The 26,345-nt window shown below is 64.8% G+C and overlaps 3 protein-coding genes across 3 annotated transcripts; all 3 read right to left on the reverse strand.

Moving 5' to 3' along the window:
- Positions 1 to 184: 184 nt before the first annotated feature.
- Positions 185 to 3,483, reverse strand: LOC148592067 (alpha-N-acetylgalactosaminide alpha-2,6-sialyltransferase 2-like). Its single transcript, XM_088535875.1, has 9 exons — positions 3,365 to 3,483; positions 2,594 to 2,729; positions 2,278 to 2,443; positions 2,040 to 2,202; positions 1,832 to 1,970; positions 1,581 to 1,684; positions 1,416 to 1,499; positions 1,192 to 1,291; positions 185 to 364 (listed from the first exon to the last, which is right to left on the reverse strand). Exons 1-9 carry the CDS (start codon positions 3,481 to 3,483, stop codon positions 185 to 187), a joined length of 1,191 nt encoding a protein of 396 aa, XP_088392001.1.
- Positions 3,484 to 4,235: 752 nt separating this feature from the next.
- Positions 4,236 to 19,618, reverse strand: CEP131 (centrosomal protein 131). The gene is made up of 25 exons (XM_088536000.1): positions 19,454 to 19,618; positions 18,714 to 18,799; positions 17,790 to 17,904; positions 17,251 to 17,378; positions 16,710 to 16,823; positions 16,460 to 16,609; positions 16,036 to 16,153; positions 15,101 to 15,217; positions 13,880 to 14,048; positions 13,631 to 13,731; positions 13,317 to 13,499; positions 12,927 to 13,118; positions 12,663 to 12,800; positions 11,932 to 12,057; positions 11,718 to 11,834; positions 8,791 to 8,893; positions 8,455 to 8,656; positions 8,027 to 8,134; positions 7,701 to 7,818; positions 7,394 to 7,468; positions 7,168 to 7,310; positions 5,953 to 6,130; positions 5,665 to 5,861; positions 4,462 to 4,522; positions 4,236 to 4,329 (listed from the first exon to the last, which is right to left on the reverse strand). Exons 1-25 carry the CDS (start codon positions 19,616 to 19,618, stop codon positions 4,255 to 4,257), a joined length of 3,279 nt encoding a protein of 1,092 aa, XP_088392126.1. The 3' UTR covers positions 4,236 to 4,254.
- Positions 19,619 to 21,875: 2,257 nt separating this feature from the next.
- TEPSIN (TEPSIN adaptor related protein complex 4 accessory protein) lies at positions 21,876 to 25,943 on the reverse strand. The gene is made up of 13 exons (XM_088535876.1): positions 25,877 to 25,943; positions 25,288 to 25,360; positions 25,103 to 25,194; positions 24,940 to 25,033; positions 24,788 to 24,855; positions 24,639 to 24,711; positions 24,494 to 24,559; positions 24,162 to 24,362; positions 23,100 to 23,271; positions 22,747 to 22,860; positions 22,597 to 22,675; positions 22,382 to 22,516; positions 21,876 to 22,313 (listed from the first exon to the last, which is right to left on the reverse strand). Exons 1-13 carry the CDS (start codon positions 25,916 to 25,918, stop codon positions 21,876 to 21,878), a joined length of 1,647 nt encoding a protein of 548 aa, XP_088392002.1. The 5' UTR covers positions 25,919 to 25,943.
- Positions 25,944 to 26,345: the final 402 nt, after the last annotated feature.

The raw sequence follows: 26,345 nt of genomic DNA on the forward strand, positions 1-26,345 counted from the left end.
AGAGTCCTCCCTGCTCCAGCGGGAAACCAAGGCATGGGGCAGGACGAGACCTGGCAAAACTCATTGCAATCACTGCTTGGGTCCCCAGCGCTGCCCCGGGGGCTGTCCGTGGGCTTTGAGGGGACACCCTGGCACTGCAGAGGACAGTTCTGCTCCTTCTGCGTGCCCAGTGGCCCGGGGGGAATCACGACCCCGTCCTGCCCGTGTAGAGGTGCAGGAGGCCGCTGCGCTGCAGCCGCTGCCACAGCTGCATCTCCTTCCTCAGGTCGTGGTTGGCGAAGAACTGCACCCGCTTGCGCGTGCGGTCGAAGTAGTGGTCCGAGTAGGCCTGGTAGTCGGGCGTCAGGAAGCCAAAGGCGCTCACCTGTGTGACACGGGACACGCGGCTGCACGGGGACACAGAGCTGCATGGGGACATGCGGCTGTATGGGGACATGAGGCTGCACAGGGACCTCCCCGGGAGGAAACAGGTGCCTATGTCCAGTGCTCAGTGCCCTGCGCTCTATGCACTGTGCACCACATACCATGCACCGTGCCGCATGCACCCTGTACCCTGCACCGTGTTCCCTGCACCATGCCCCATGCACCGTGCCCCATGCACCCTGTACCCTGCACCATGCCCCATGCACCGTGCCGCATGCACCCTGTACCCTGCACCATATACCACGCCTCATGCACCCTGTACCATGCACCGTGCTGCATGCACCCTGTACCCTGCACCGTGTCCCCTGCACCATGCCCCATGCACCGTGCCCCATGCACCCTGTACCCTGCACCATGCCCCATGCACCGTGCCGCATGCACCCTGTACCCTGCACCATGTTCCCTGCATCGTACCCCATGTGCCGTGCCCTATGCACCCTGTACTCTGCACCATACACCACGCCTCATGCACCCTGTACCATGCACCGTGCTGTATGCACCCTGTACCCTGCACCGTGTCCCCTGCACCATGCCCCATGCACCGTGCCCCATGCACCCTGTACCCTGCACCGTGCCTCATGCATTCTGTACCATGCACCGTGCCCCATGCACCCTGTACCATGCACCGTGCTGCATGCACCCTGTACCCTGCACCGTGTCCCCTGCACCATGCCCCATGCACCCTGTACCATGCACCATGTCCCCCACACCAGCACGCGCACGGCGGGGGCGCAGGCCCCAAGGCCCCGTGCCGGCGCGGGCGGCTACCTCGTCGCAGGTGTGCAGGGCGGCCAGGAGCATCACGGCGCCCGTGGAGGGCCGGTACAGCGCGTGCCGCGGCGTGGCCAAGATGTCGGCCCACAGGAACCTGGCAGGGCGAGCGGGAGGCTGAGGATGCTCCCTCTGTTGCTAGGGAATATCCATAGCGACCGCATCCGCCCCGCGGGGCCCGGCTGCGGGAGGGGGAACACGGGCGCCCGCCCCGTCCTCACCGGTTCCGCACATAGCGCACGAAGTCCGGGTGCAGCATCTTGAACTTGGCCGCCGGCAGCTCCTCTCCGAAGAGCTCCTGGGGCCTGCGAGGAGGCGGCTGCAGGGAGTGGGGGACACGGGGACGCCCCGCGGCTCCCGGCCCCGCTCCGCGCCGCCCCGCTCACCGGGCACCCTTGTCCCGGCCCCGCTGCACGCGCTGCCGGCGCACGGCCGCCCACAGCAGCAGGTAGTCCCGGTCGTGGTCCGGGAGGAAGACGTAGCGGGTCTCCTGGCGGGGGGACACAGAGGGGCTCAGCGCGTCCCCTGCTCCGCGCGCGGGTTGGAGACCCATGGGGAGGCTCCGGGGATGGGGCAGCGCTGGGATGCAGAGGTCGGGGGGCACCCTCGGCCTCTCCCCCTGGCACGGGGTCCTCACCGGCGTCTGGGGCGGGTGGCGGAAGCCGTCGGCCGCGTAGCTGCTCAGCGAGTTCATCAGCGTGTTGGTGGAGAACACGTAGAAGGAGGTCCTGTTGCCCACGTCCCGCTCGAAGCCCTCAGTGATGGCCCCGTTGACCCTGCGGGCACGGGGACTTTGAGCCCTCGGCTGCATCCCCACCGCGTCCCCGCGCGGGTCCCGTCCCCACCTGAACACGTAGTCGTGGGCGTCGATGGCGCGGCCCATGCCGGAGCCGTTGAGGATGCCGCCGTTGCCCACGGCGGCGCAGCGCACGCAGGGCCCGCGCCGGCCGCCCTCGAACATGTTGCCGTTGGCCGACGTGTTGAGCAGCGACAGGGACGCCTGCACCACTGCGGCGGCAGCGCGCGGGTGAGCGCGGGGGCCGTCCCTGTGTGTCCCCTCCCCGGCCCCGCGGCCGCTCGCACCGTCCCAGGCGACGTCCTTCCAGCCGTGCGCGCCCGTGTAGCGCCGCAGGCGCCGGTACTCGTCCTCGCGCGCGTGCTGCGCCCACTGCAGCACCGGGATGCTCTCCAGGAAGATGTCCCTGAACTCGGTGGCCGCCACCTTCCTCCTGATGCTGCTGGGGCACTTCTGCGAGCACAGGGGTGAGCGTGTGATGCCCCACGGCCCAGGGCCCCGATGGAGCTCGCGGGGGCTTTGCTGGGCTCCCATCTGGCATCGGCACTGCCCGGTTGGAGGGTTCCCCAGCCCCATGCCCACCCCAGCCGTGCAGAGCCCTACCGAGCTGCAGTAGGTCCTGTCCTGCCCATACGTGTCCCCAAGGCTGGGCCATAGCGTGGCCGCGGGGGCCCTGCTTGGCAGCCGCGTCACCAGCTCCGTGTCCACCGTGGCCTGGGTGCGAGCGATGCCCGGGATCCTGCGCAGGGAGAGCGGAGCTGGCAGGAGGCAGCGGGAGGCCCCGCTCCACAGGTCGCTTCCCAGGATGCTCCATCACCCGCCGGAGCCACCCGTGCCATCCCGGGCTGCCCATGGAGCTGAGTGCTCCGGGGCGATCGAGGCTGCTCAGCGGCACAAAGAGCCGCCACCTCTTCCCAATCCGCCACTATCCAACCCGGCTGCCCTTGCTAAAAGCCGGGATTAAGGCGCCAACAGGCACCGGTGCCTGCGGAGGAGGCGCTGGCCCTGGGCACCCAGTGCCCTGCAGGGACGCTGCCGGTGCCGGTGTCATGGGGCGGTGATGGAAGTGCCACTGTGCGGCTCGGGGAGCCCCGAGCTCCTCCCAGGGAGCAGGACAAGGAGCAGGAAGGAGCAAGGTGGGAGCAGCCGGTCCCTCCTGGGCCAGGTCCCAGCTGCGTGCCCAGGGTCTGATCCGTGCGCAGGGAGAGGGAGCAACGGTTAACCCGGGAGTTAATGATTTCCCCGCTCGGGAAACACCAAGGTCCAAACCATTCCAAGGAGGAACAGGGACACGAGCACCCGGGTGGGAGCAGGCGACGCCACCGAGGGGGCTGCCCGTGTCCCCGTCCCCGTCCCCGCGCGGGGCGGCCTTACCTGGGGAGCTGGCGCCAGAGCTGCCGCTGCGCCGGGAGCAGCAGCAGCGACAGGAGGGCGGCCGCGAGCAGCAGGGCGGCTGCGCCGCGCGCCGGGCCCCGCGCCGGGCAGCTCCGCATGGCCGCGGCGCGAGGAAGGAAGCGGGAGCCGCGCAGGAAGCAGCCCCGGGGCCTCCGCGGGCACCGGAGGCGGCACCTGCAGCTGTCCCGTGCGGGGAGCGGCGCCCACGGGGGACGTGCGGCCACCGAGGGCCCCGGCCCGGGGCTGCAAATGGCGCGGGAGGATCACGGGACCGCGCTGCTCGCAGCAGCAGCGGTGAGAACACACATCCTGCCCGGCCTCTGCGCCACACGTCACCGACCTGGCCCCTCGCTCCGCGCGCTGCTCCGGCAAAGAGGCCCGGCCCGGCCCAGAGGAGGCAGGGGGCAGCCCGGGCAAAGGCTCAGGAATGCCAGGGCTGCTGCCAGGGATGGAGAGAGGGAGGGAGGGATGGAAGGACGGAGGGGATCCACGTCCCACCTGCCTCAGGCCTCACAGGAACAAGCGAACTCGGCCACCCCTGGCCTGGGCTGCAGGAGGCTCGGGCTGCTGGCTGCTCCCCCATGAGCAGCACCGGGACAAACCACCAGCCCCTACGGAACCGTCCCAGAGCAGAGACAGCCCCTGCCCAGGGGGCACAGATCACACCGGGGCGGCTGTAGAAACCAGCGCACGTTTTATTGGTAAAATACAACTCGAGCGTTACCGAGTGCCCCTAGCGGGAGTCACGAGCCGAGGCACGAGTAACAGAGGATGGTTAAAAAAAAATAAAATAAATACAAGGGCGGCCGTGCGGGGAGGGAGAGCCCCGCGCACCGGCCCTGCAGACGGCAGCCCCGCGTGCCGGGGGGCTACTTGGCCGCCAGCAGCTGTTTGCGCTGCTGCTCCAGAAGGGCCTCCAGGTGCTCGGCTCTCCTCAGCGCCGCCTGCGACGGAGCGGGCTCAGCAGGGCCGAAGCGGGCTCAGCGGGGCCGAAGCGGGCCCAGCAGGGCCAAAGTGGGCTCAGCAGGGCCGAAGCGGGCTCCGCGGGGCCGGGCCGGCGCCCCCCGCACACTCACCTCGTACTGCTTGCGCAGGCCGCTCACGCTCTCCCCCTTCTTCGCGATGGCCGTCTTCACCCTGGGCAGAGAGACGTGAGGGGGCCGAGGCCACCACGGGGGATTTTAGCAAGCGCAAAGGCGGCCCGAGGAGCTGCAAAGCTCCCGCTCCTGCCCACAGCGGCCGCCCACCCAGGAAACGCTGCCCGGGGCCAAGCAGCGGCTGCCCTGCAGGTGAAGGTGCCTTTACCCCCTGGGAGCATTAGGGAGCTTGCATCCAGTAACCTATAGCAAGAAGGGAACGTTTACCTGCTGAGACTTCACTCACAGGACAACAAGCAAGTTATTTCTAAGCATCATCCCATTTGGTGTGGGTCCTGCCCCCTACCTGCAACCCTTCCCCACAGCTCCCAGAACCACAGCCTGGATTTCAACCCTTGCCAGGCGGGAAGCAGAAGGGAGACCCTCATTATGTGGGGTCGGGCCGTGGCCCGGGGAGGCCGCCGGGCGCGCAGGGAGCTCCGTGTGCTCCCGCACAGGCCGCTCACGGCTCCGGAACCGCTCCGCACAGGGCTGCCGCGGGGCCGGCGCCGTGCCGCGCTGAGGCAGCTGCTGGAGCTCTCTGCACCCACGCAGAAAAGCTCTTGTGAGAGAGACGCTTCCAGTTCACAATCTGGTTTCATTTGCAAAATCTCTCCCCCACAGTAAGGCGCCGGGGCAAGAGAGGAAGCTGCAGACGAGCTCCCGGCCCGACGTGCCGCCAGGTCACAGCAGCATCCCCAGCCCGGCCGCACACACGTGGCCTGCAGCATTTCCCGGGATGCCACGAGGCTCCTCCTGTTCCCCAGAGCAGCGGTGCACAGCCCTGCAGCTCTGCCCGGCCTCTCTGCAGCGCTGAGCGTGCAGAGGCTGCAGCTGAGCACGCCACGGCACCAGGCACAGCTGAGCCTCGCAGGAGCAGCCTGCGGCCCCGGCCACAGCCAGGAGCAGCACGGGCAGCTGCTCAGCACTGTCCTCTCCTGGTGGGAACCGTCACGGTGCTGGGAACATTCCTGCCCTCCAGGCAAGCAAGGGAGCTGCCAGGGGGACAGAGTCACACGGAATGGGCTAGAGGTCCCCACAAAGGCCACAGGATTTGCAGTGACAGAGCAGGTAGCTGGTTTAGGTGACTCTGCCCTCCTTTTGCCCTAGCAGGGCTGGAAACAGCAGTGGCGGGTGCCTCACCTCCTGTGGACTTCCTCCAGCTCCTCCTCCTTCTCCCGCACGACCCTGTCCAGCTCCAGGCGCTGCCGGGCTCTCATCTCTGCCATCTCTGCCTTTAGCTGCTTGTTCTCCTCCTCCATGCCCACCAGCCTGTCAGCGAATTCCTGGCGGATCACGTCCGCCAGGCTGCTCCGCTCCCGCACCAGCTGGTCCCGCACCTGCGGCCGCGCACAGAGGAGACATCAGGGCACCGACGGGCACTGCCAGGGGCACAGAGAGGAGCCAGAGCCCCCTCTGCCCTGCACTCACCTTGCTGATCTCCTCCAGCTCCTGCTCCTTGTGCTTCAGCAGCCCCTGCAGATGCAGGCTCTCCCCTTCGAGCTCGGCCAGCCGCCCCTTCAGCTCATTGCAACGCTCCTGCAGCTTCCGCTCGGACCTCTCCAGCTCCTGCAGCTCCGCCTCATACTTGTCTCGGATCCTCTTAATCCTAAAGAGGGGCAGGAAAAGCCAGCCCAGCTCAGCCTAGCGCCGCAGCCGCACCGAACCCTTCCCGGCCTCCTGCACGCTGCGGGAGCGGACACGAGACGGCAGCGCTGCCGGGAGCAGCCCCACGGGTGCTCCCGAGCTCTTGGTGCACCAAGAGGCCGTCCTCGGCCCGCCGAGGGGAGCAGCGCCCTGCTCAAAGCGCTTTGCTGCGCTTCACGGGGCCCCAGGCTGCTCTCAGCGCTCAGACAGGCTCCCTGCTCCGTGCTCGGGCTCTGAATGTGGGCAGGCTCCTTCGATGTGCCTCGACTTTCCCTTTGCCCTGAGAACGGGAGAGGGGAGCCGGCTGCCAAGGAGAGAAGGCCGCAAGGGAGCAGCCACTGCGGGCCCTGGAGAAATCAGTGTAAACTGCTCTGTTTCTGCAAGCAGACCCCTCACATACGTGTGAAAGTCGGGTATTGTGAGGCTGGTCCCTGCCATATCGCTTTGGGCTTTCCTGGGTTTGTGTCACCCCCTCAGACCTGCAGCAAACGGCGCTGAGGAGATGCACACTCTGCCGTTCAGCAGCTCCCTCCCTGGCAGCTCTTCCTTGCTGGGCTAACACAGCCCCAGCGTGCACATTGCAGCGCTGCTGCACAACGCTGCACGAGCTGACCGTGTCCGTGCACGGAGCGGGTAGGATAAATGCGCAAAGGCAGCCTGTGACTTCAGGCCAGGCACAGAAAAGGCCGACACACTGAGGTGTGAAGGAAACCGCTGGGCAAAGGTAATCCCAGGCCTAGCTAGACACCAAAGGAGGGCCAGCCGTGTCCCCTGGGGCAGCACGGAGCTCATCCGGCTGCTTGTCACCCTGCTGCCCTCGTGCCGTGCTGGGGGCTCCCAAACCCCTTGGCCTCTGTCTGAGGAAGGTGGGAGCCGGGGCAGCACAACCCACCACTCATGCAGAGCAACCTGGGCAGACCAAGCCCCAGGGGACGGGGAAGAGAAAGAGCCCCCAAGGAGGGAGAACTCGGGGCTCAAGTCCTCCCGCTCCCTCCCCACCTGTTCTCCGCCGCCCTCTCGCACTCCTCCTTGGCGGAGGACATGTCGGCCTCCAGGCGCTGGATGACCAACTCGATCTCTTTGTCTCTCTCCTTCCTCACCTCCTCCCTCAGCTCCCGCTCCCGGGAGAGCAGCCAGGCTTCCTGCGGACACACACAGACATGGCAAACGTTGCCTCCAACCTCCCCCGAGCCCCAGGGGCGCCGCGGAGAGGCTCTCGCGTTACCTCCTTCTTCATGTAGCTGGCCTCCCAGGCCTGCTTCTCGAGCTCCAGCCGGTCCTTCAGCACCTTCACTTCTGCCTGCAGAGAGACAAGCAGGAGCAGAGAACACTGAGCAGCTCTGCCAGCCCTGCGTGCAGGTGGGAGCAGCCTCCCTGCACAGCTCCAGGGAGGGCACCAGGGCTGCTCGGCGGTGCCAGCACCAGCCCCACGCATGCAGCTCGTGGCTGCAGCCACGCACTGGCACTGCCAGTGCCCACAGGCAGCTGGGACCCAGCACGGGGACACCCCAGAGGCAAGGGGAGGAGGAGACCTGGTGCCGCCGCTCGTGCTCCTCTTTGTCCTTTGCGTATTCCTCCTTCAGCGCCTTGGTGACCGCAGAGCTGTTGGCCTCCAGCTGCTGCCTCAGCTCCTCCAGCTCTGCTCTCTGCCTGCCCGCACACAGAACACAGCCTGTAACGCCCGCGGCTGGCCCACATCCCTGCCCTCTTCCTAAGGGAACCCTTCCTGGGGAAGCCAGCCCCGCTGCCCTCGGCTCAGGGCTGTCCCAACGCCCCAGGCAGCTTCCAGGGAGAGCTGGCAGCCCCACAGGAATGCAAGCACAGGGACACTGTGCTGGGGTTGCTCCCAGGCTCTCACCTGGCCGCTTGCTGGCTGAGCCGCTCCTTCTCCTCGGCCACCTCCGCGTAGAGCCGGCGCCGCTGCTGCTGCAGCGCCTGCTCCTCCTGCTCCAAGTGCTTCTCGCACCTGTGGGGCACAGAAGCCTCAGGGATCTGCCTGGCAGGGGGACATTTGCCCCTGGTTCGCAGGGGAACAGCAGCACCGCGGTGGCCTGTCCCCTCCCCGTGCCCTCCACGGTAACCAGGGACCATCGGAGTGCCTGCTCTTCCCCATCCCATCCATGGCTAACAGGGGCCATCCGAGTCCCTGCTCCACTGGCATCTCCCCCTCAGGGCTGCTGGAGGGAGAAGGGGGTTTATGGGGACACTAACTACTGATCCCACCACCAAGCAGTGTCAGTGGGTGCCGAGCTCCCCGCTGGCCGCGCTCCCTCCTCCCGCACAAACCGCTGCCGGGCCAGCTCCCGCTCCCGCTGGCTCTGCTGCTCCCGCTCCCGCTCCAGCAGCTCCCGCAGCTCCTCGGCCTGGCGCACGTAGCGCTGCGCCGCCCGCTCGTCCGACTGCAGCAGCTCGGCCTCGTGCAGCATCTTCAGCTTCTTGATGTCCTGCTTGTGCTTGGCGATGAGCTTCTGGATCTCCGGCTCCAGCCCTAGGGCAGGACGGGCCGCAGAGCTCTGGGCAGGCTGCTCGCAGGGCCAGCACAGCTCCCCGCTCCCCGAACCGCAAGAGGAGGCCGTGAACACGCTCCCATCTCCGAGCCCCAGCCGAGGGACGTGCCTGTACCTTTCACAGTGATTTCTTTGATCTTCTTGGTTTTCTCATCCATCCACTTCTCTCGCCTTATTTTCTCTGTTGCGCTCATCAGCTCCTTGAGTTTCTTGATCTCCTGTTTGGAAACACGACAGGAAACTTCAGACACAAGGCAGGAGAGGAAAAAAAAGTGTGTTAGCCTGGGAGCTTGGCTGCCAAAAAGAAAGTTGCAGGCAGGAGGGGATGACCTTAGCTGTGCACAGAGCGCTCGAGCAGCCCTGGTCACTGTGTCCTCCCCGGTTCAGTGAATTAGATGCACATTCCCCCAGTGCCCCCTTCCCTCTCTTGAGTGATTGGGCTGCTGCTGCCCTGAAGAACTTCAGCATGGGAGAAAACGGCAAAACCCTTAGAAAAGGCCTTGCTGCATGTGGCTGACAAATGAGAACGCCTATGGGAAAGGAGACAGGAACTCCGGCTGCTCCTGCTCCTCCGAGAGCAGATGGTGCATGCGGAGCAGCCTGTCTGCAGGCTGATCCAGAGTCACACTGGAAGACGCTTCCTTCTCCTGGCTTCAGCTGTGGGCAGAAGGCCCCCAAGAAGGACAGACCAGTCCACTGCAATATCCTCACAGACCAGGTTTCTGCAGTGCCAAAAGCTCTTCAAAGACCCTACGAGCCTGCAGAGCCCAGGCACAACCACTGCCCTCACTTTCTCCTTTGACCGACTCTCCTTTGACCTCTCCCACCTTCCCTGGGTCTGTGTCCATTTAATCAAGCACAAAGGCTGGTGAAACCCCCGGGTCCTGCTGCTCAGAGAGCTCTTCTCCAGCCCCCTCTTAGGCAAAAGCAAATTGAAACAACCAGCCACACGCTTTTGTGAGGGGGTTTCTCCCGAGAAGGGCAGTGGGGCACAGAAAGCCCAGCCTGGCCAGAAACGGCTCCGTTTTGGGGACAGGCAGATGACGACAACGCTCACGACACCGGGGGAACTTCACGGCTCCAGGAAACAGGCGGCGTGGCAGGAACATGCAACGGCTGCGACCCGGCCGCTGGGCAGAGGGGAAGGGGAACATGGTCCAGCACAACCCAGGCACTCTCCGAAGCAGCAGGGAAGGGAAGGGCAGCAGCAGCAGCAGTGGAGCAGAGGGCCAGCCCCAGGCAGAGGCCGTTACCTGGGCAGGTGGGGTGAAGGGGGCTCCTCCACAGCACTGACCCTCCTGGCAAGCTGGGAGCTCCCACTGCCCCCCAGGCCTGGGCTGAAGGGGCTGCTTCCACCTCGGCAGCGAAGCCGCTCCGAGCGCGGAGGGGAAGGCACGGAAAGAGCAAAGAACACATTTACCTCGCAAAAGGGGCCCAGAGTGCGCCAGACCTGGGGAGAAAGAAAGGAGAGGGAAAGAGAAAGGGATTCACAGAATCACGGAAGGGAGAGGAGAAGGGATGGAGAGACAAACGCAGAGGTGCACATAGGAGAGCTGGGCTGAGGCAGGCAGCAGGGGATGCGGATGTGTCCGGGGAGCAGAGCGGGAGGGGAACCAAGCGGGTGGTTAACACACAGCGGCACCGAGAGCTCTGCAGCTCCAGGGCGAGGGCAGGGGCAGCCCTGCTCGGGAAGGGGCTGCGAGCTCGGGGACGGTCCAGCCGCGAGGACGGGTCCTGCTGCAGGAGCTCCACGGGCAGGGGCGCCACGCGGCTCCTCCTCGCACACCGAGGAAAAAGATCCCGCCAGGAGCTGCTGAGCGGAGCTGGGAGCCCCACTCACCCCAGCAGGGCCAGCGAACGGGCCGCAGAGCGAGGCAGGAGAGGAGATTCTCTCTGCATCACCCCGGTAGCAGCAGCTCCCAGGCCGTTCCCACCAGTGCCGCCCCGTGCTTGGCAGGGAGCGAGGGGTAACGGCTGCAGCTCCTCTCCTGCACTGAGCCCCTTCCCTCCAGATGGTCTGAGAAACCTCTGCAGGCAGCAGCACCACGCTGGCTCCCTCCTTCCAGCTGGACTCAAGACTCAGGTTTAAACACCAAGGCAAAAGCAGCCCAGCCCTCCCTTTGTGTCGGGCTGCACAGCGGAACAGGCTCAAACGGGCACAAACATCGTTTTGACCCCAGACAGTCCTGGACACGACCTGAGCTTCGAGGCTAGCAGGGACGGGGCCTGGGGCAGCAGAGGGGAGCGAGCTCCATGCAGGAGCCAGCCGCATGCCCCGTGTCCAGCGCAGCGTGGAGGGCACCGGCTCCATCCACGGGAGAGGGAGCTCTCCGCACGCTCCTGGGGGAAGGAACCACGAGGCAGCTGCGGATGGAGCAGGGAACAGCTCCCGCTGAGCGGCGGCACATGCCGGAGCAGGGCCCCAGGCAGGATTCCCGCTGCACAGGCGCACGGTGAAACCCTCTGTGTCTGGTACTGGCCACAGCAGCAGCACAGCGACACCCACAGAGCTCTGGTGTTGTTGTTTAGCTGTAAGATACACCCCACGTGCCTCTGTAATCCTGCTCCCATTTGGCTCTGCCCAATCCACCTCCAGCAAAGGGGTTCGGTAATAACTTCACGTAGAAGGGTAGGATCACAGGCACAAATTGTGCGGCATCGAGTTTGTTTCAGCACTTGCTTTTGTCTCCGGCTTACATGAAATCCCCCGTTACCTCCCTGACTGGGAAGAGCTCCCTCCACAGCAGGACCTGGGGAGCTGCCACCGGCTCCTGGTCAGTCCCACACACCGGGCTCTGGGCAGCTCTGGCCGAGGACCCCAGCCTGCTGTGACCTCTGCGGCTCACAGACTTCTTGTGCAAGCAGCACAGCTCGCCAGAACAGAGCCTCAGAGCAGGAGAAATGACCCAGCTCTGGGTAAAGACCAGCAGCATGGCCGGCTGCCCAGGAAGCCCTGTCAGGGCCCGCACAGCCCCGCTCCTGCCATGGCAGTATCGGGACGGGTCTTTCCTTCCTGCACCGCCGCCTTCCCAGTCCCCTCACCAGCTCATGCTGCTCCTGTATCTGGGCGATCTTCTTGCTGTATTTCTGGTCTACTTGTTTCAGCTCAGCTACCACGGCCTCACACTTCTCACTCAGCACCTTCTTATCATCAATGAGCTGGGTAGGGCACAGACAAGGCATCAGAGAGCCAGGCAGAGCGCGGCCACCTCCGCTGTCCGGCTCCAGCGGAACCAGAGCTAGGAGGAGAGGTTACCTTGTCGATGAAGGTCAGGTGCCGCTGGATCGCGGCCTCGTACTGCTCCCTCTGCAGCCGCAGCTGCTGGCTGAGCTCCTTCTCGGTCTGCTTGACGTGGCGAACAGTCAGTTCCCTCTGCTGAGCCTGTTGGACGTAGGGGAGAAACGGAGCCATGAGGAATTAGAGGAGGATGTTACACCCACCCAGGCACCTACACAGAATGCCTATCACACCAAGGAAGCTCTGTGGGACCAGAACAACCAGAAACAAGTTGCCTGGTCCTGACATCTCATGTCCTAACATCAGCAGGACAGCCCAGACACCCAGGTGACAGAAAAGGAGAGTTCTGCCAAGGAAAGGGCATCGCACAGGCCCTGCCTGGGGTTTCTGGATGGGAAAGGAACCTGCTAAGGAGGGTTTTGAAGATGATTTTCAAATCAGGAAGGCAGCAAGGAGAAAGCTGAGAAGTGCACACTGCAAAGCAGCAGTGGACAACTCCATCAGTTGAAAGGACTGTGCAGATCTTTCCCACCAGGAATAACTAATAACCAGGACTGCTGCACACATGGACAGAATATGCCCCGCTGGCTCCTCTGCATTAGATCTGGGATTAGCACTGCTGGGGCCACAGAAGGCAAGCCCTGCTCACAAAGTCATCTTCTTGCATCGTAAAGACACTGTTTCAGGAATAACCTGTCGAGGGCTCTCGGCCTTGGCTCCCCAGCAATGAGCACACCCGCCTTACGCACCAGCGCCGTCTGCAGCAGGCTCACGGCTCGCTTCTTCTCCTCCACTTCCAGCTTCAGCCTCATGATGGAGCTGGTGACTTCCGTGGCAACAGCGGAGGCCTGCTCCAAGTGAGCCAGTTCCTCTTCAGAGAGGAGTCCCTGCGACACAAAAACGGGATTAAAAAGAGCTGGGGACCACTTGGGGCCAGGATGAGGAGAGAGGATCTCCCCACAGGATCTCACTCTGTGTCTCCAGCACGAACAGCCTCTTGCTTCAGCACTCACCTCCCTCTGCGTGGCTGAGGCAGCTGACCTGGGTCTCTCCTGTTCAGACTTCTCCATCTCATCCAGGAAGCTGATGATGCTTTGGAGCTTGGCCTCTGAGAGCAGGGCCCCATCCTCAGGGACCCCAGGGGAATGGTTCAACTTCCCAAACTTCTCCAAGTTGTCAGCAGTCAAGGAATTGGAGTCTGATTCCTGCCGGGCAGACACACAGCAGTTAACAAGGAAGGCAGTCTCACTAGGAAGGAACAAGGAACAGCCCCAAGGGTTCAGAAGAAAAGGTGTGATGTATTCCCCAGCAGCACTGGATGGAGGTAGCCCTCACAAGAGGGTCTGTTTCACAAGAAAGCCCATCCTTGGGGTAGACGTGATGAGGCTCAGTCCTCTGCTTACCCCATCTATCCAGGCATATTTGTCCTTCTTGAAGAGTTTTGGCTGGGGGAGCAGCTCTGGCTCTTCCTCCAGCAGCCTGAGGGTGTCCAGCAGCTCGTTGAGAGTGACCTTGGACTGAGTCCTGCTCGCAGCAGTAACCGCCATATCCAGATCCTCTCCGCCTGTCTCCCTGCAGCTCACATCCTAGGGGAGAGGAAAATGCACCATGGGGTAAGAACAGTTTGCTGGATGCCCCGAGAAGCGAAACCACGCTCCAAAGCTGCACCAGCAGAAGAGCTGGTGCCAGGAGCACCAAGAGGCAAAGCCAGGCCCACCTGCAGCTTGTCCTCCGCGCTGGGATCCTGCGCAGCCACGGAGTCAAGGTCTGCCAGGATGCCTTCTTCTGGCTCTGCAGCAACTGCGTGGAAATTGGCATCTGCACGAACCAGACTGTTCTCACGTGTTTGTAACAACAAACCCCCTCGACGCAGCTCCCCTCAGGGAGCGCTGAGCCTCCGTCATCCTCCTTGCCCCTATGTCAAACACTTCTCCCAAAGCATCACAAACCTGCACAAGAGACTCACCAGCATTATTAGCTTTGATGATGCTGTTGGCCGGACTGATGTTCTTTGCAGAAGCAGGTTTGGCAGGCTTCTTCTTTGCAGCCCTTCTGCTCTCCTTCATCAGGGCAAGTTCTTCTTCTGCCAAGCGCTTTGTGTCAGAAGCCTTTTGGGCCCTTTTCTGCTGCAGTTCCTGCAGGGCCAGACAAGCCGTGAGGACCCTGCACAGCCCGGGGGTCGTTCTGACACGTATTTGCAAGCGCTAGCTACGGTTTGCGAGACAGGAGCCATCTGCATGCTCAGGTATTAAACCAGGACAATGTTTTTCAGAGAAAGGGAAAGCAGAGAAACAACAGCTCCCATCCGTGCTCCTGTGAGCAACGGGAGGCAGTGACCACGATGCTGAACACGTGTGAGCCAGGGCAGTTTGTACCTGCTGGCACGTGCATCCTTTACGTTCTCCCTCAGTAGATGGAGATGCATCAACAGCTCGAGGGCCAAGCACCACGCGGTGCAGCAGGGATGCAGCACCCAAGGTGTTGCCTTAGCTGAGTTTTGGGATCAGGCAAAGCATAAAATACAACAGCCAGACAAACATCTACTTAAGAAGTTACCATCCTCCAGCTGCTCACTGCTGTCCCCTTCTGCTGAAAGATGATTCCATTTAGGGCAAAGTTAAACTGTGCTATCTTAAAATCTTTTCAGCAATGCTGCAAGCCAGCATGCAACTCCACACACTGTCACAGATCCAGCTTCTCATCCAAGCTCCAGCAGCACCAGAGCTTCCCTGCCACAGAGGGCTGGGAGAACAGGTTAAAGCCACAAGGTGCTCAGATGTTTCCTGGCAACACGACCAACGGGCAGAGAACACGGAGCTGGGGGCACCCCAGCCACTTAAAGGGATCCCATTCCCAAAATGGGAATGTTTCTGGGCCTCAGCCTCTCTGAGGAGCTGCAGTTACAGGCTCCCTTTCTCATCACAGTCACCCTTTCCCCAAGAACTAGATGGAAACCAGCACTGTCTTCATAAGCTCTGAATGAGCTGCCAAGGCTTGGCAGCTACACAAAGGGGAAGCTGCTCTATGGCACCTCCTTCTCTGTAGGGAACACTCCATTTCCAAGACTTGCTTTAGTTCTGTTTCATGCAAAGCCTAAAGATGCGGAGAAAAGACCCTTTTACCATCTCACAAAGACGGCTAACAGCCAGGGCTCAGGCAGGCCACAAAGCTCTTGCCTCATCCCTACCTGGATGGCAGCACGGCGGGCCAGGCGCGCCTTCTCCTCTCGGATCTTCCGGCGTTCCTCGTCCTTTTTCTCATGCAAATCCAGGATGTTCCCCTCCTCCATCTGCTGCTGCCTTTCCTTCCCCACAGAAGGGACACAGAGTATTATTGAGGACTCCCTAGCACCCACCACCTGCAGCAGGGAAGTGGGAAAGGACCCATCTCTCCTGGAGTCACCCCATATCCAGAAGGCTTTCCCTCCTGCCCAGCCTCCCCTTCTTCTCCACAATTTTCCCCTTCTTGCAAGCAAAGGGCCCCCAGAAAAGCTCCACTTTAGGCCAGCTTATTTTCTTTAGACACTAAATGCAATTATTAGTCATCTGGGTCTGAAACCACTGAAGAAACAAGGCTTAAAAATAGAATCGCACATGCAAGAGCTCTGGTACTTTTTGTTATTTGGATAAATAATTAAACACAAAGAAACACAAATAGCTGCAGATGACACAGTACTTTCCAGTGAGCCAACTGTTCCCAATTCACTACCACGAGCTGAGACAGGGTATCCCCACTTTGGCCACCAGAGTGTCCAAGACGGCAAGAATTGGGCTGCATTAGCACTGCCACTGCCAGCTCTCCAGCTGCTGCAGCCGAAGGACAGGGAACGGATCCGGGGCACAGAGGCAGCGCTGAGGCTCACAGCCTGCTCCGTGCTGGTCCTTCCCACCTGCACGGTCAGCCCCTGGGCGCAGGGACACACACCTGCAACTACCAGGACCTGCTCCAGCACTCAGTGCTGCAAGAAGCTGGCTAGAAGCAGGGCCAAGGTCCCCTTGTCTCCAACAGCTCAGTTTTTGGGTGGATCGCCTGGTGTCTAAGGCAGCTTGTTTTCCTCCCTTGCTGAGACAAGCAGGACACCAGGGTTTGCGAAGGGGCTAAGCTGTAAGGCAGGAGACAGACCTCTCTTTTGGAAGCCAGCAGGTGCCCCAGGGCAGCCGTTCCCGTCCTGTGCCTCTGCGCGTGGCGGCGGTACCAGCGCTGGATGGTCACGGCCGCCAGGTTCACCTGCTGAATGAACCTGCAAGGCAAGAGCAAGGGCAAGGTCAGGGGGACTCCTCAGCCTCAGGGCCCGGCAGGACAGCCCGTTCTGCTGCAGGAGGGCACAGGGACTGCTCACTGCAGCCTCCTCCTGTGCTGCTGTGTGGGACAGGCAGAACTTGCTTCCTTGATGCAGGACACTCAGACAAGCCAAGGCACAGGCAGAGCAGCCAGAGCCCCGCAGCACAAGTACAAAGCAGATCCAGCTCCCCTGCTCTCAACCCCTTAATTTGGCACTGCCCTCGTGCCTCTTCCCGTGAGCCATCGCACGCCAGCCCTGCCTCACCTCTCCGCCTCCTCCTCGGTCACCTCCTTCCTCCGCTGCAGGCTGCTGTTGTTGTTGCGGGTCATGATGTTGTTGCTGGAGAAGTTCTTCTGAGACTTCATGAAACTGCTGCTTTCGTTCTCCTCGTTTGAGGTCGCCTTGATAACATTGCTAAGGCAGAAGATGAAGCTCCTTGTTACCATCCTGCCCTGTTTTGTGGCACACCCACACAGTGAGCACAGCCACACGGAGCAGGACCCCATGCACTTACTTGAGCGAGTTGGGTGCCTGGTTGGAGCTCTTGGGCGCAGGGCCCTTGTCGCTGGTGGAGTAGTTGTTGTGCACCATGGTGGTGACGCAGTTGCCCATCGCGCCCTTGTTGCTCCTTTTGCGGAGAGAAGACAAAGCATCAGGACTTGCTCCGCGCGAAGGCAGAGGCCAGCGAGGCCTCACGAGCAGTTCACTCGCTCCCCAGAGCTGTGAGCTGACACAGAAGCAGGTACTGCAGGTGCAGCACAGCTATTCAGACAGGCAGCCTTTGCTCCCGTCTCTCCTAGCCCTGAAGGTTTCTAGTCTTGCTCCCTTTCCTGCATTTAGAGTGGCCTCGCTCCTTCCACACATTCATCAGCCTCCTGTGCAGCCTCCAGACATGTCCTCACCAGCACAGCCTCACACGCTGCCATCCCTCTGCCCCATGTTTGACCTGATATTCTGGCAGAGACAGAGCATCAGCACCACCTCCTTCATCCACGTATTTTCTCAATTTAATTCCTCCTAACGCCAGGCTCCTGGTTCGGTGCTGCTCCTCCTACCTGTTGTTGGCAGTGAAATTGGCTGCCAGGAGCACGGTGGCCTCTTTTTTCCTCATGCCTGCCGGTGGCTCCAGGGTGCCGGAGCCATGGGTGCCGGATGAGCCGGGGAATCCTCGTGGTTGATCGTCCTGCCATGGAGTTAGCAAGCATTAAGTGTAGGCAAGCACCAGACCAACCTCTTCAAACAACACACCCTGCCTCCGCAAGGCAAGGAAAGGAAACCCCAAGGAAACCCCACGTCTGCTGCAGCCACCTCCTGCCTCCCTCGCCACGCGGCACAGCCTGGAGCCGAGGGACCAAAAACCCCGGTCCAGACACAACGACCCACGGCCAAAACAGGCCAGAGCAACGACTTAGCAGCACCAGCTTGGCCGGAACGACGAGGAAGGGCCGGCCTGGCTGTCACAGATGAACTACCCCATCCCCACCTTCAGACCCAGGGGACATGCACTGCATGACTCACCCACCAAACCAAAACCGACTCCTCCTTTAGGAGAGCCACACTCAGCCCACAGCAGCGGGCAGAGCACGCTCCTTACCAGGATGTTCCACGTCGTCTTTCTCTCCGGGGAGGTTTTGCTCAGCGTCGCCGGTTTCTTTCTTCCACCAGAAGGGCTGTCAAAGAAGGCCAGGAAGTCTCCTGCCTGCTCTGGGCTTTGGGTGCAGCCGAAGAGGAGCAGAGAAAGGGAAGAACGTTCTGCAGTTAGGATGAGGAGCAGACACAGGGCAACGAGAGAGCAGCCCCAGGGCTCCCTTCCTGCACGCTCTGCAGGGCCCCAGCAGACTGTTCCAGCAAGAAGCAAGGCCTGATTTCAGCAGAGTCTGCCCTGAGACGGGGGGAGAAAAAGGGTTCTAGAACCGTGACATCATCATGAAATCCGTGAATTATTAGTTTTTATGTAAAGCTTTATGCTTCAGCATAACATGTGCGGATAGGATACATTAAAAAGATGGGCACAAAGCAACAGGAGGGAGCTGAAAAAAATCACCATTCAAAGACAGGGCCTAAGAAGTCCCTGGCAGCAAAAAGAAAACTTTTTTCTCCTAATACTTGATGTTCCCCCCAGGAGATGCCGAGACACGAGTGGTTGCGTGGCCTGCAGCCCAGCACCTGGAAGGCTGGTGACTGCCAGGGCAGCTCTCCCTTCCCACCTCGTCTGGAAGGTCCATTTGGGGCTGTTTTCAGGGAGCAGCCCCATCCCTCTGAATCGATCCGTGCATCCTTTGTGCCTGGAGCTTCCAGCCTACCGAAATACACCCTATTTCCCCAAATTCTAATCGTGTGACCTCCCGGCAAAAAAGCAGACCCTGGATTTCTGAGGCCAGGTTACAACCATGGTGCTGTAGGACACATGACAGGGTTTGTTAAAGCGCAGGCAAGAAAGGATCTGTTTTCCCCGCTGCAGGAGAGGTGTCAGACAGAGCAGCGGGGTCTCGCACAACGTGACAGACACAGGCGGTACCTGGGCGCGCTGTTCACCCGCTGGTTAACCTGGGTGGTGCTGTTGGATCTCCGGAGGTTGTTAATGGCTCGGGATCCCGCATCTTCCTGTGGGGGAGCAAGTTACATTGAGCAGTGACGTTCGGAGAACTCGGATCAGCCGGGATGCCGGCACAAAGCACGCTCCCGCAGCCGAGCGGAGCATCCCGAAATATCCCTGCTGCTGGTGCCACCCTTCCAGCCCTCCTACGGGCGCAGACACGGTGTTTCCCATCACTGCTAACCTCTCCCCGCGAGAAGGTGGAATTACATCCAGCTCCCCCTCGGGCTCCTGTGCTGCTGCTGAGCAAGCAGGAATACGTTCATTTGCTTTAAGCTTCCTAGCAGAGAAGGGCTGTGTTTATTACCTGTCCTGGGAACAAATGCCAAGCTGGCAGGAATTACTCAGCAGAGAGCCGAGATTCTCCACTACGGAATGTTCACAGAGCCCAGGAGCAACTTGGGGCTCGTTCGCTCTTGTTGAAAACAAGCCCTCCATGTCCCACTCTGCAAGACCCCGAGAATCCCCAACTCCCGCTGACCTCCACAGGAGCAGAGGGGGGGATTGCAGGATCAGAGTGCAGGATTGAAAGCACTGCAGGAACTCAAGGGAGTTTCCCAAGGGAATTTGGGGAAGGGAGGTGCAGAGCCAGGAAGACGTGTCACCCAGCTGCCCCTGCACGCTGCCCTTCCCGGCGGGGACGACGGCTGCTCCGGGCTCACCAGCGCGTTCCGCTTGGCTCTGCCGTCGGCGGTGACGGACACGGAGCGCGCCACGTGCTTGGCGGGGGACGCGCTGCTCGGCCGCCGCGCCACGGGCACGGCCAGGCCCGTCAGCACCAGCTCCGGAGCGCCCTGGAACGACGAGCTGCTGCGGGCGCTCTTCATCTTCCAGCCGGGAAACGGGGAGGCCCTGGGAATGCGGGGGACAAGATGAAGCGTAAACGTGAGGAAGGAAGCACCCAGCTTCAGAGCATAAGAAAACTTGTCCTTGTGCTGCCAGCTTTTTGCAGAAGCCCAAACACAGACTCAGTCACTCAAGGATTCCTCCCCAGCAGACCCCGTTTGCCAAGGGGACACTCGCCCGGAATGCCTTTAGCTCCGCTCCCTCCAACCGCAGCGCCTGACGCCGTTCCCATATCCGACCCCGGTGCCTGCGGGCCGGTCCCGCCAAGCAGCGATCCACCGGATCCACCGGGACCCAAAGCTCCCAGGTCTCACCCACCGCCCCAGCTTGTGCCAAAGAAGCACAAGGGAAAGGGCAACTCAGAGCGAGACCCTTGTGCCAGGATCTGCTCCAGCTCCCGGCACCGAGGGGTGCGCGGAGGCCCCTGGTCGGCTCCAGCGGCTCCGTTTCATCCGCGTTTCCTCTCCTGCCTCCACGGACACCACACGAGGATTCCACCATGGCCCTTCGTTGCTTTAATAGCGATAACCCACCTACGGGGCCTGTGGAGCGGACCCCTGCGACCCCATCCCGCTGCAGGGAACGCGCGCGGCACCTCCGGCTGCTGCTGCCACCGTGTAAACAAAAGGCTCCCTATGGAAACGGGCACGGCGGCACCGGGAAAGGGGGGCCCGCGCTCGGCTCGGCTGCGCGGAGCAGGATGGGACGGGACGGGAGTGGGACGGGACGGGACGGGAGCGCGACGGGAGCTCTCCTGCTCCGCAGGGAAGAGGCAGAAGCCTGAAGCGCCCCCCGCTCGCAGCCCCGCGCGCTGCCCCATCCCGGCGGGAACGGGCCATTCCCGCGGCGTTCGGGACAAGCAGCGCCCGGTCCCGGCACGTGGCGGGGATGGGGGGGCAGCTCCGACCGCGGGGCTCGGCCGGGAGCGACCGGGACAGAGCGGGGACCCCCTGCCCCCCCCCTGCAGCGCGGCCGCCTCCACACGGCGCCAACGTCATCCCCGGAGACACCGAGCGGGCACCGCGCTCCTCCCGCACCCCTGGAGCGTCCGGGGCTCCCGTTAGCGCCCGGGGGTCCCTATAACGCCCGGGGGTCCCTATAGGGCCCGGAGGTTCCCGTTAGCGCCCCCCTCCCATCACAGCCCCCCCACAACCCGGGGGTCCCCCCGGGGTCCCGCTCCCACCTCGGCCCCCGCCGCCGCGGCCGGATCCCGGCGCCCCGCGCGCCCCGGCGCAGCGCAGGCCGCGCGCCAGCCCCGCCCCGCCGCGCCGCCCATTGGCCCGCCCGGGGAGACCCCGCCCTCCCGTTGGCTGCGGCGGCTGCCGCTCAGGAGGCAGGGGGCGGGGCGGGCGCGCGGGGTAGGCTGAGCCGCAAAAGGGGGCGGGGCCGGGAGGGGCGGGGCTGGGAGCCGCGGGGCGGGGCGTCTCCATGGGGCACGGGCGGCTCTAGGGGACGGGGGGTCTCAATGGCGCAAGGAAATCGCCCCGGGGCAAATTCAACCATAGAACAGGGCATCTATGGGGCAGGGGCGGCCGTGGGACCTCTGTGGGGCAGGCAGAGCCCTGGGACAGGCATACCTATGGGGCAATTAGGCCATGGGGCAGGAGAACCTTTGGGGCAGGTCCATGGGGCAGGAGGGTCCGTGGGGCAGGAGGGTCCAAAGGGCAGGTCCGTGGGGCAGGACGGTCCAAGGGGCAGGTCCTTGGGGCAGGTCCGTGGGGCAGGAGGGTTCAAGGGGCCGGTCCTTGGGGCAGGAGGGTCCATGGGGCAGGTCCGTGGGGCAGGAGGGTTCAAGGGGCCGGTCCTTGGGGCAGGAGGGTCCGTGGGGCAGGTCCGTGGGGCAGGAGCAGGCAGGAGCACACAGACCCCATAGGACACAGCGCTCTCCCCGCGGCGCAGCAGAACGCGGGCAGCCATGGCTGGCATCTCCCTTTATTCACCCGGGACAGACCGGTCCAAGCCCCGGCGGCTCCATCCCCTCGGCCCCGCTGCCCGCGCGGCTCCGGCCCCGGGACACTCCATCCCGGTGCCTCTCCGGCCGCTGCCGCCCCTCGGCGCCCCCTCGGCAGCCGGGGGCTCTTGCGGCCGCCCTGTCCTCGCCGCTGCTTGGGGCTTTGCCGCCCCTCTCCCTGCCGGGGGCTGTGGGGCAGCAGCTGCCCCCCGAGGAGGGTCGGGGGCTCCCGGCGGGGCCCAGCCCCTCATGGGGACCCGGGGGCCCCGTCGGGAGCCCGGGCGCAGCTACACGTTGAGGAAGGCGAAGGCGGACGGCCCCGTGCTGCCCTCGGAGTCCCGGCCGCCCCGCGTGCCCGTCCGCGCCGCAGCACCGGGCTCCTCCACCGGGCACAGTGTCCGCGGCGCCGCGGGGGGACAGTCCCGGGACAGCCGCGTGCCGGGACGCGCCACCAGCTCCATGCCGGCGAAGAGGGACAGGCCCCGGGAGGGCTCCGCGTGCCCGGGGATCCCTCCCGGCCCGCTCCCGGCCTGCGGCTCGCAGGAGCACGGGGCCGGCGGCAGCGGGACGGCGCTCACGGGCTCCAGGGTGCCCTGGCCCGGCAGCGGCTCCGTCAGCAGGTCCGGGGCGGGCGCAGGTCCTGGGTGGGCGCACGGGGCCGGGATGGCCCCGCAGCTCCTGGGCGAAGGCTGCTCCCTGCACAGAGCCTCGAACTGCCGCAGGATCTGCAGGGAAGGAGGCGGCAGTGAGGCCGGCACGGGCGGCCCCGCGACGGAGCGGTGCCCGGAGTCACCTTGGTGGCTCGGTTGGCCACGGGGCCGGGGCTGCCTTGGCTGAGCTGCTGCAGGGGCTGCCGGGTGGCGGCGAAGATCTGCTCCAGGGAGAGCAGGTCGGAGCACATGAGGGACGAGATGGCGCAGAGGGAGCGCTGCGGGGCGAGAGGGGCTGAGCGGGGCGCCGCGTCCTGCCCACGTCCCCCGCGCGCCGCCCCGGCCCGGCCGCTCTCACCATGCGGCCGCTCTCGCCGGGCTCCTGCAGCGCCCGGCTCAGCAGCTCCAGCACCACCTCGCAGTTGAGCAGCCCGCACCTGGGCACGCGAGGAGGGTCGGGACCGGCCCGGGACGGGGCACCGCGCGGGCCCGGCCGCGTGGCACTCACTCCTTGACGAAGCGCTGAGCCTCCTCGCGCGTCAGGAACACCCGGGCGCCGCGGGTGAGCGCGGCCACCAGGCTCAGCTCCCGCGCGCAGTCGCCCAGGCTGTCGGCGTCCGCCCTGCGCCGGGAGAGCACCCAAACGCCCTGGCGCGGGACGGCCCCGCTGCCCTCGGGCTGCCCTCCGGCCCGGAGCCCAAAATGCAGCTGCCCCAAAAGGCAGCGGCACCCCCGGGAGGAACCTGTCCGGGCAGCCTCGGGGGCCCTTTCCCCGCTAACACGAGGGCCCAGGGCCACGTGCGTGGGGACAAGGAGGCGGTGGCAGGAGGAGCCGGGCCCGGCCGTGCCCCCCGCGCTCACCTCTCGGCCGCGTTGGGCAGCTCCCGGCTGCCCCCGGAGCGGCTGTCGCTGCCCGACTTGCTGCAGGAGTCGCAGGTCGGGCTGCGCTCGGTGCCCTGCGAGGAGCCCTGCGAGCTGCGGCCGCTGTCCGGCTCCTCCCAGCCGCCCCCGGGCAGCCCCGGCTGGTGACTCGCTGCGGGGACAGGAGAGCTGAGCCCCGGGATGAGGGGCCCTGAGCCCCGGGATGAGGGAGAGGGACCCTGAGCCAGCCCGGGATGCGGGAGAGGAGCCCTGAGCCAGCGCGGGATGTGGGAGAGGAACCCTGAATCCCAGGATGCAGGAGAGAAGTCCTGAGCCCTATCCCTGAGGGGGCCCCTGAGCCCCATCGGGATGAGCAAGAGGGGCCCTGAGTCCTGGGATGTGGGAGAGGAACCCTGAATCCCAGGATGCAGGAGAGGAGCCCTGAGCCCTAGGATGAGGGAGAGGAGCCCTGAGCCGGCCCGGGATGTAGGAGAGGGGCCCTGAGCCCCGGGATGTAGGAGAGGAGTCCTGAGCCAGCGCGGGATGTGGGAGAGGAACCCTGAATCCCGGGATACAGGAGAGGAGTCCTGAGCCCCGGGATGAGCAAGAGGGGCCCTGAGCCCCGGGATGTGGGAGAGGAACCCTGAGCCCCGGGATGCGGGAGAGGAGCCCTGAGCCTCGGGATGCGGGAGAGGAGCCCTGAGCCCTGGGATACGGGAGAGGGGCCCTGAGCCAGCCTGGGATGCGGGAGAGGAGCCCTGAGCCCCGGGATGTGGGAGAGGAGCCCTGAGCCCTGGGATGAGGGAGAAGGGTCCTGAGTCCCGGGAGGTGGGAGAGGAACCCTGAATCCCGGGATGTGGGAGAGGAGCCCTGAGCCCTGGGATGTGGAGAGGGGCCCTGAGCCCCATGGCTGTGGCCCAACTCCGCCCCATGGCCAGGATGGGCCCCGTGGCTGTGGCCCCGCTGTCCCCCACAGCCAGGACGAGCCCCGGGGCCCACACCAGTCCCAGTGCCACGCTGAGGTCCCCGCCAGCCCCGCGCGGCGCACAGGACCCCACGCACCTCGGCTGCCGCACGGAGCCGCGGCCGCCGGCGGCCCTGCGGATCCCGGCACGCTCGTGGCAGCGGCGGGCGCCCGCACGGGCTCGTAGGCGTCGTCGCGGAGCTCGGCGCAGCGCGGGCCGTCCGGCGCGGCCAGCACGGCGCCCGCCACCGCCGCGGCCGCGCGCTGCAGGCTGCTGAGCAGGGCCTCGCCTGCGGACGCTGCGGGAGCCGCCATGAGCACCCGGGGAGGGCACGGGCACCGGGAGCCCACGGGAGCCCGGCCCGGCACCTCTCCCGGCGGGAAGGGCCCCGCGGAGCCCTCCTGGGAGCATGGGGTGCTCGGAGCTCACCGGAGCCGGCCCTGTCAGCGCTGAAGCCGAATCCTTGCGAGGAGCTGCTGGACTCGGAGCCCATCCCTGCGGGGCACAGGGCACCGTCAGGAAGCGCCGGGCGCCGCCGCTCGGCCCCCTCGCGCCGTCTCGGTGCCCCCGTTACCTGCGGGGGGCAGGGGCCGCGCGGGCGGCGCCGCGGGCTGCGGCGCGTCCGAGAAGAGCAGGGCCACCAGGTCCTGCGGGGACGGAGGAGCCGCGTGGAGGGAGCGCGCGGAGCCGCCCGCGACGCCGACAGCCGGGCCGGGCACCCACCTGCGCGGCCGCCCGCACCTTCTGGTTGAGGCTGTTTCCGTGGAGCGGGTCCGGGGGGCCCGTGAAGGCTGCAAGGGGCCGGGGCGGGAGCGTGATGGGCGGACGCACGGGGCCGCGGGAGCTCCGCGCCGCCGGCCTCCCGCCGCCGTTACCTGCGGCGTCGCGCACGAGGGCCGCGTTGCGGCGCAGCTGCAGCAGGAAGCGCGGCGGCGCCCGGGCGCTCGTGTGCAGCAGGATCCGCAGCACCTGCGCGGGCGGCGTGAGCGCGCGGCGGCGGCGGGAGCGCGCGGCCCCGGCCCCGCGGGCGCCCCTCACCTTGAGCTTCACGCGGCACGAGCGGCTCTGCAGCCGCTGCAGCAGGTACTCCAGGAGGCACTGGCTGCTGCCCGCCGACTCGTGCGCGATCCCTGCGGCGCCGGTTAGGGAAGGCGCCGCGCGGACGCACGGACCCGCCGGAGCCCCGCGGCCGCCTCCCGCCCGCCCCGAGGCCCCAAGGATACGGGCGATGTCCTCGAGCAGGTAGCCGGGACACGGCGTGTCGTCGTCCGCGGTGCCCTTCAGCAGCGCCGGCAGCTGCGGTGGAGCGGGGTGAGCGGCGCGCGGTGACGCCGGCAACGGGGACATCGGGACCAGGGGGATACCCGCAACGGGGGACACTGGGACCAGGACAGCAGGACCACGGGGACACCAGCAATGGGGGACACCAGGACCAGGGGAACAGCTGCAATGGGGGACACTGGCAACGGGGGACACCAGGACCATGGGGACACCCACAAGGGGTTATACCAGGTGACACTGGCACCAGGTGACCCCAAGACAGGGTCATACCAGGACCAGGGTGACACTGGGACGGGGTGACACCCACACCAGGCCCTGAGAAACCCGGGAGAATCCCACTTTGGAAGCCTCTGCTGACGTCATATGAGTCTCCCAAGTGACGTCACGGCTCCGGTTCTGACATCAGAGCAGGAGGGTGAGAAGGGGGCGCCCGGCGAGGAAGAGGGTCCGCGCTGCGGGGAAGGGTGGCGGTGACGTCACGGCGGCGGGTGACGTCACGCCGCCGGCCTCCCGCCCGCCCGGCCCCCGTACCCGGCTCAGGAAGCTCAGCCGGTCCCGCAGCGGCGCCGCCATGACGGTCCCGCAGCCTGTCCCGGTCCGGCCCCGCCGCGGCCTCGACGCTCCGCCCTCCGGAAGGCGCCGAGAGCCAATGGGAGAGCGAGACGCGCTGCCTCAGCCAATCAAGAAAGAGGGAGGGCGGAGCTCCGGGCGGAAGCGTCCCACGAGACTGACGCCAGCAACAACTGGGCGAGAGAGCGGAAGTAAACAACTGGCACTTCAGCCAATCAAAACTGCCCGCTGCACACGGAGGGCCAATCACAAGGGCTCTAGTAGGCGGGCACTACTCGTAACCAATCCACGATTTCAGGGGGCCAGCTAAGCCAATATACGAGGGGCAAGGGAAGGCTCTTACATTGGAGCCAATCATGGGGCAGCACTTTGACGGACGGAGCGGTTACCCTATCAACGAGCTAGGAGGGCTTTGACGAGCAGGCGGCGC

Source organism: Tinamus guttatus, unplaced genomic scaffold, assembly GCF_059628265.1.
Source record: "Tinamus guttatus ecotype Peru unplaced genomic scaffold, ASM5962826v1 Tinamus_guttatus_pri_ptg000649l, whole genome shotgun sequence".
Taxonomy (NCBI): Eukaryota; Metazoa; Chordata; class Aves; order Tinamiformes; family Tinamidae; genus Tinamus; species Tinamus guttatus.

What these genes read in the sequence shown, in the direction of transcription:
- LOC148592067 (XM_088535875.1), bottom strand. Translation starts at nt 3,483, where the DNA reads ATGCGGAGCTGCCCGGCGCGGGGCCCGGCGCGCGGCGCAGCCGCCCTG. An exon ending in ACAGGACCTACTGCAGCTCG is followed by an intron (nt 2,444 to 2,593) that starts GTAGGGCTCTGC and finishes CTGTGCTCGCAG; the next exon opens with AAGTGCCCCAGCAGCATCAG. An exon ending in GCCCACGACTACGTGTTCAG is followed by an intron (nt 1,971 to 2,039) that starts GTGGGGACGGGA and finishes CCGTGCCCGCAG; the next exon opens with GGTCAACGGGGCCATCACTG.
- CEP131 (XM_088536000.1), bottom strand. Translation starts at nt 19,618, where the DNA reads ATGAAGAGCGCCCGCAGCAGCTCGTCGTTCCAGGGCGCTCCGGAGCTG. An exon ending in CGGGAGCTGGCCCGGCAGCG is followed by an intron (nt 8,135 to 8,454) that starts GTTTGTGCGGGA and finishes TGTGCCCCACAG; the next exon opens with GTGCGAGAAGCACTTGGAGC. An exon ending in CTCAGCCAGCAAGCGGCCAG is followed by an intron (nt 7,819 to 8,026) that starts GTGAGAGCCTGG and finishes GTGTGCGGGCAG; the next exon opens with GCAGAGAGCAGAGCTGGAGG.
- TEPSIN (XM_088535876.1), bottom strand. Translation starts at nt 25,918, where the DNA reads ATGGCGGCGCCGCTGCGGGACCGGCTGAGCTTCCTGAGCCGG. An exon ending in CCTGCTCGAGGACATCGCCC is followed by an intron (nt 25,195 to 25,287) that starts GTATCCTTGGGG and finishes CCGGCGCCGCAG; the next exon opens with GGATCGCGCACGAGTCGGCG. An exon ending in GGCTCCGTGCGGCAGCCGAG is followed by an intron (nt 23,272 to 24,161) that starts GTGCGTGGGGTC and finishes CTGTCCCCGCAG; the next exon opens with CGAGTCACCAGCCGGGGCTG.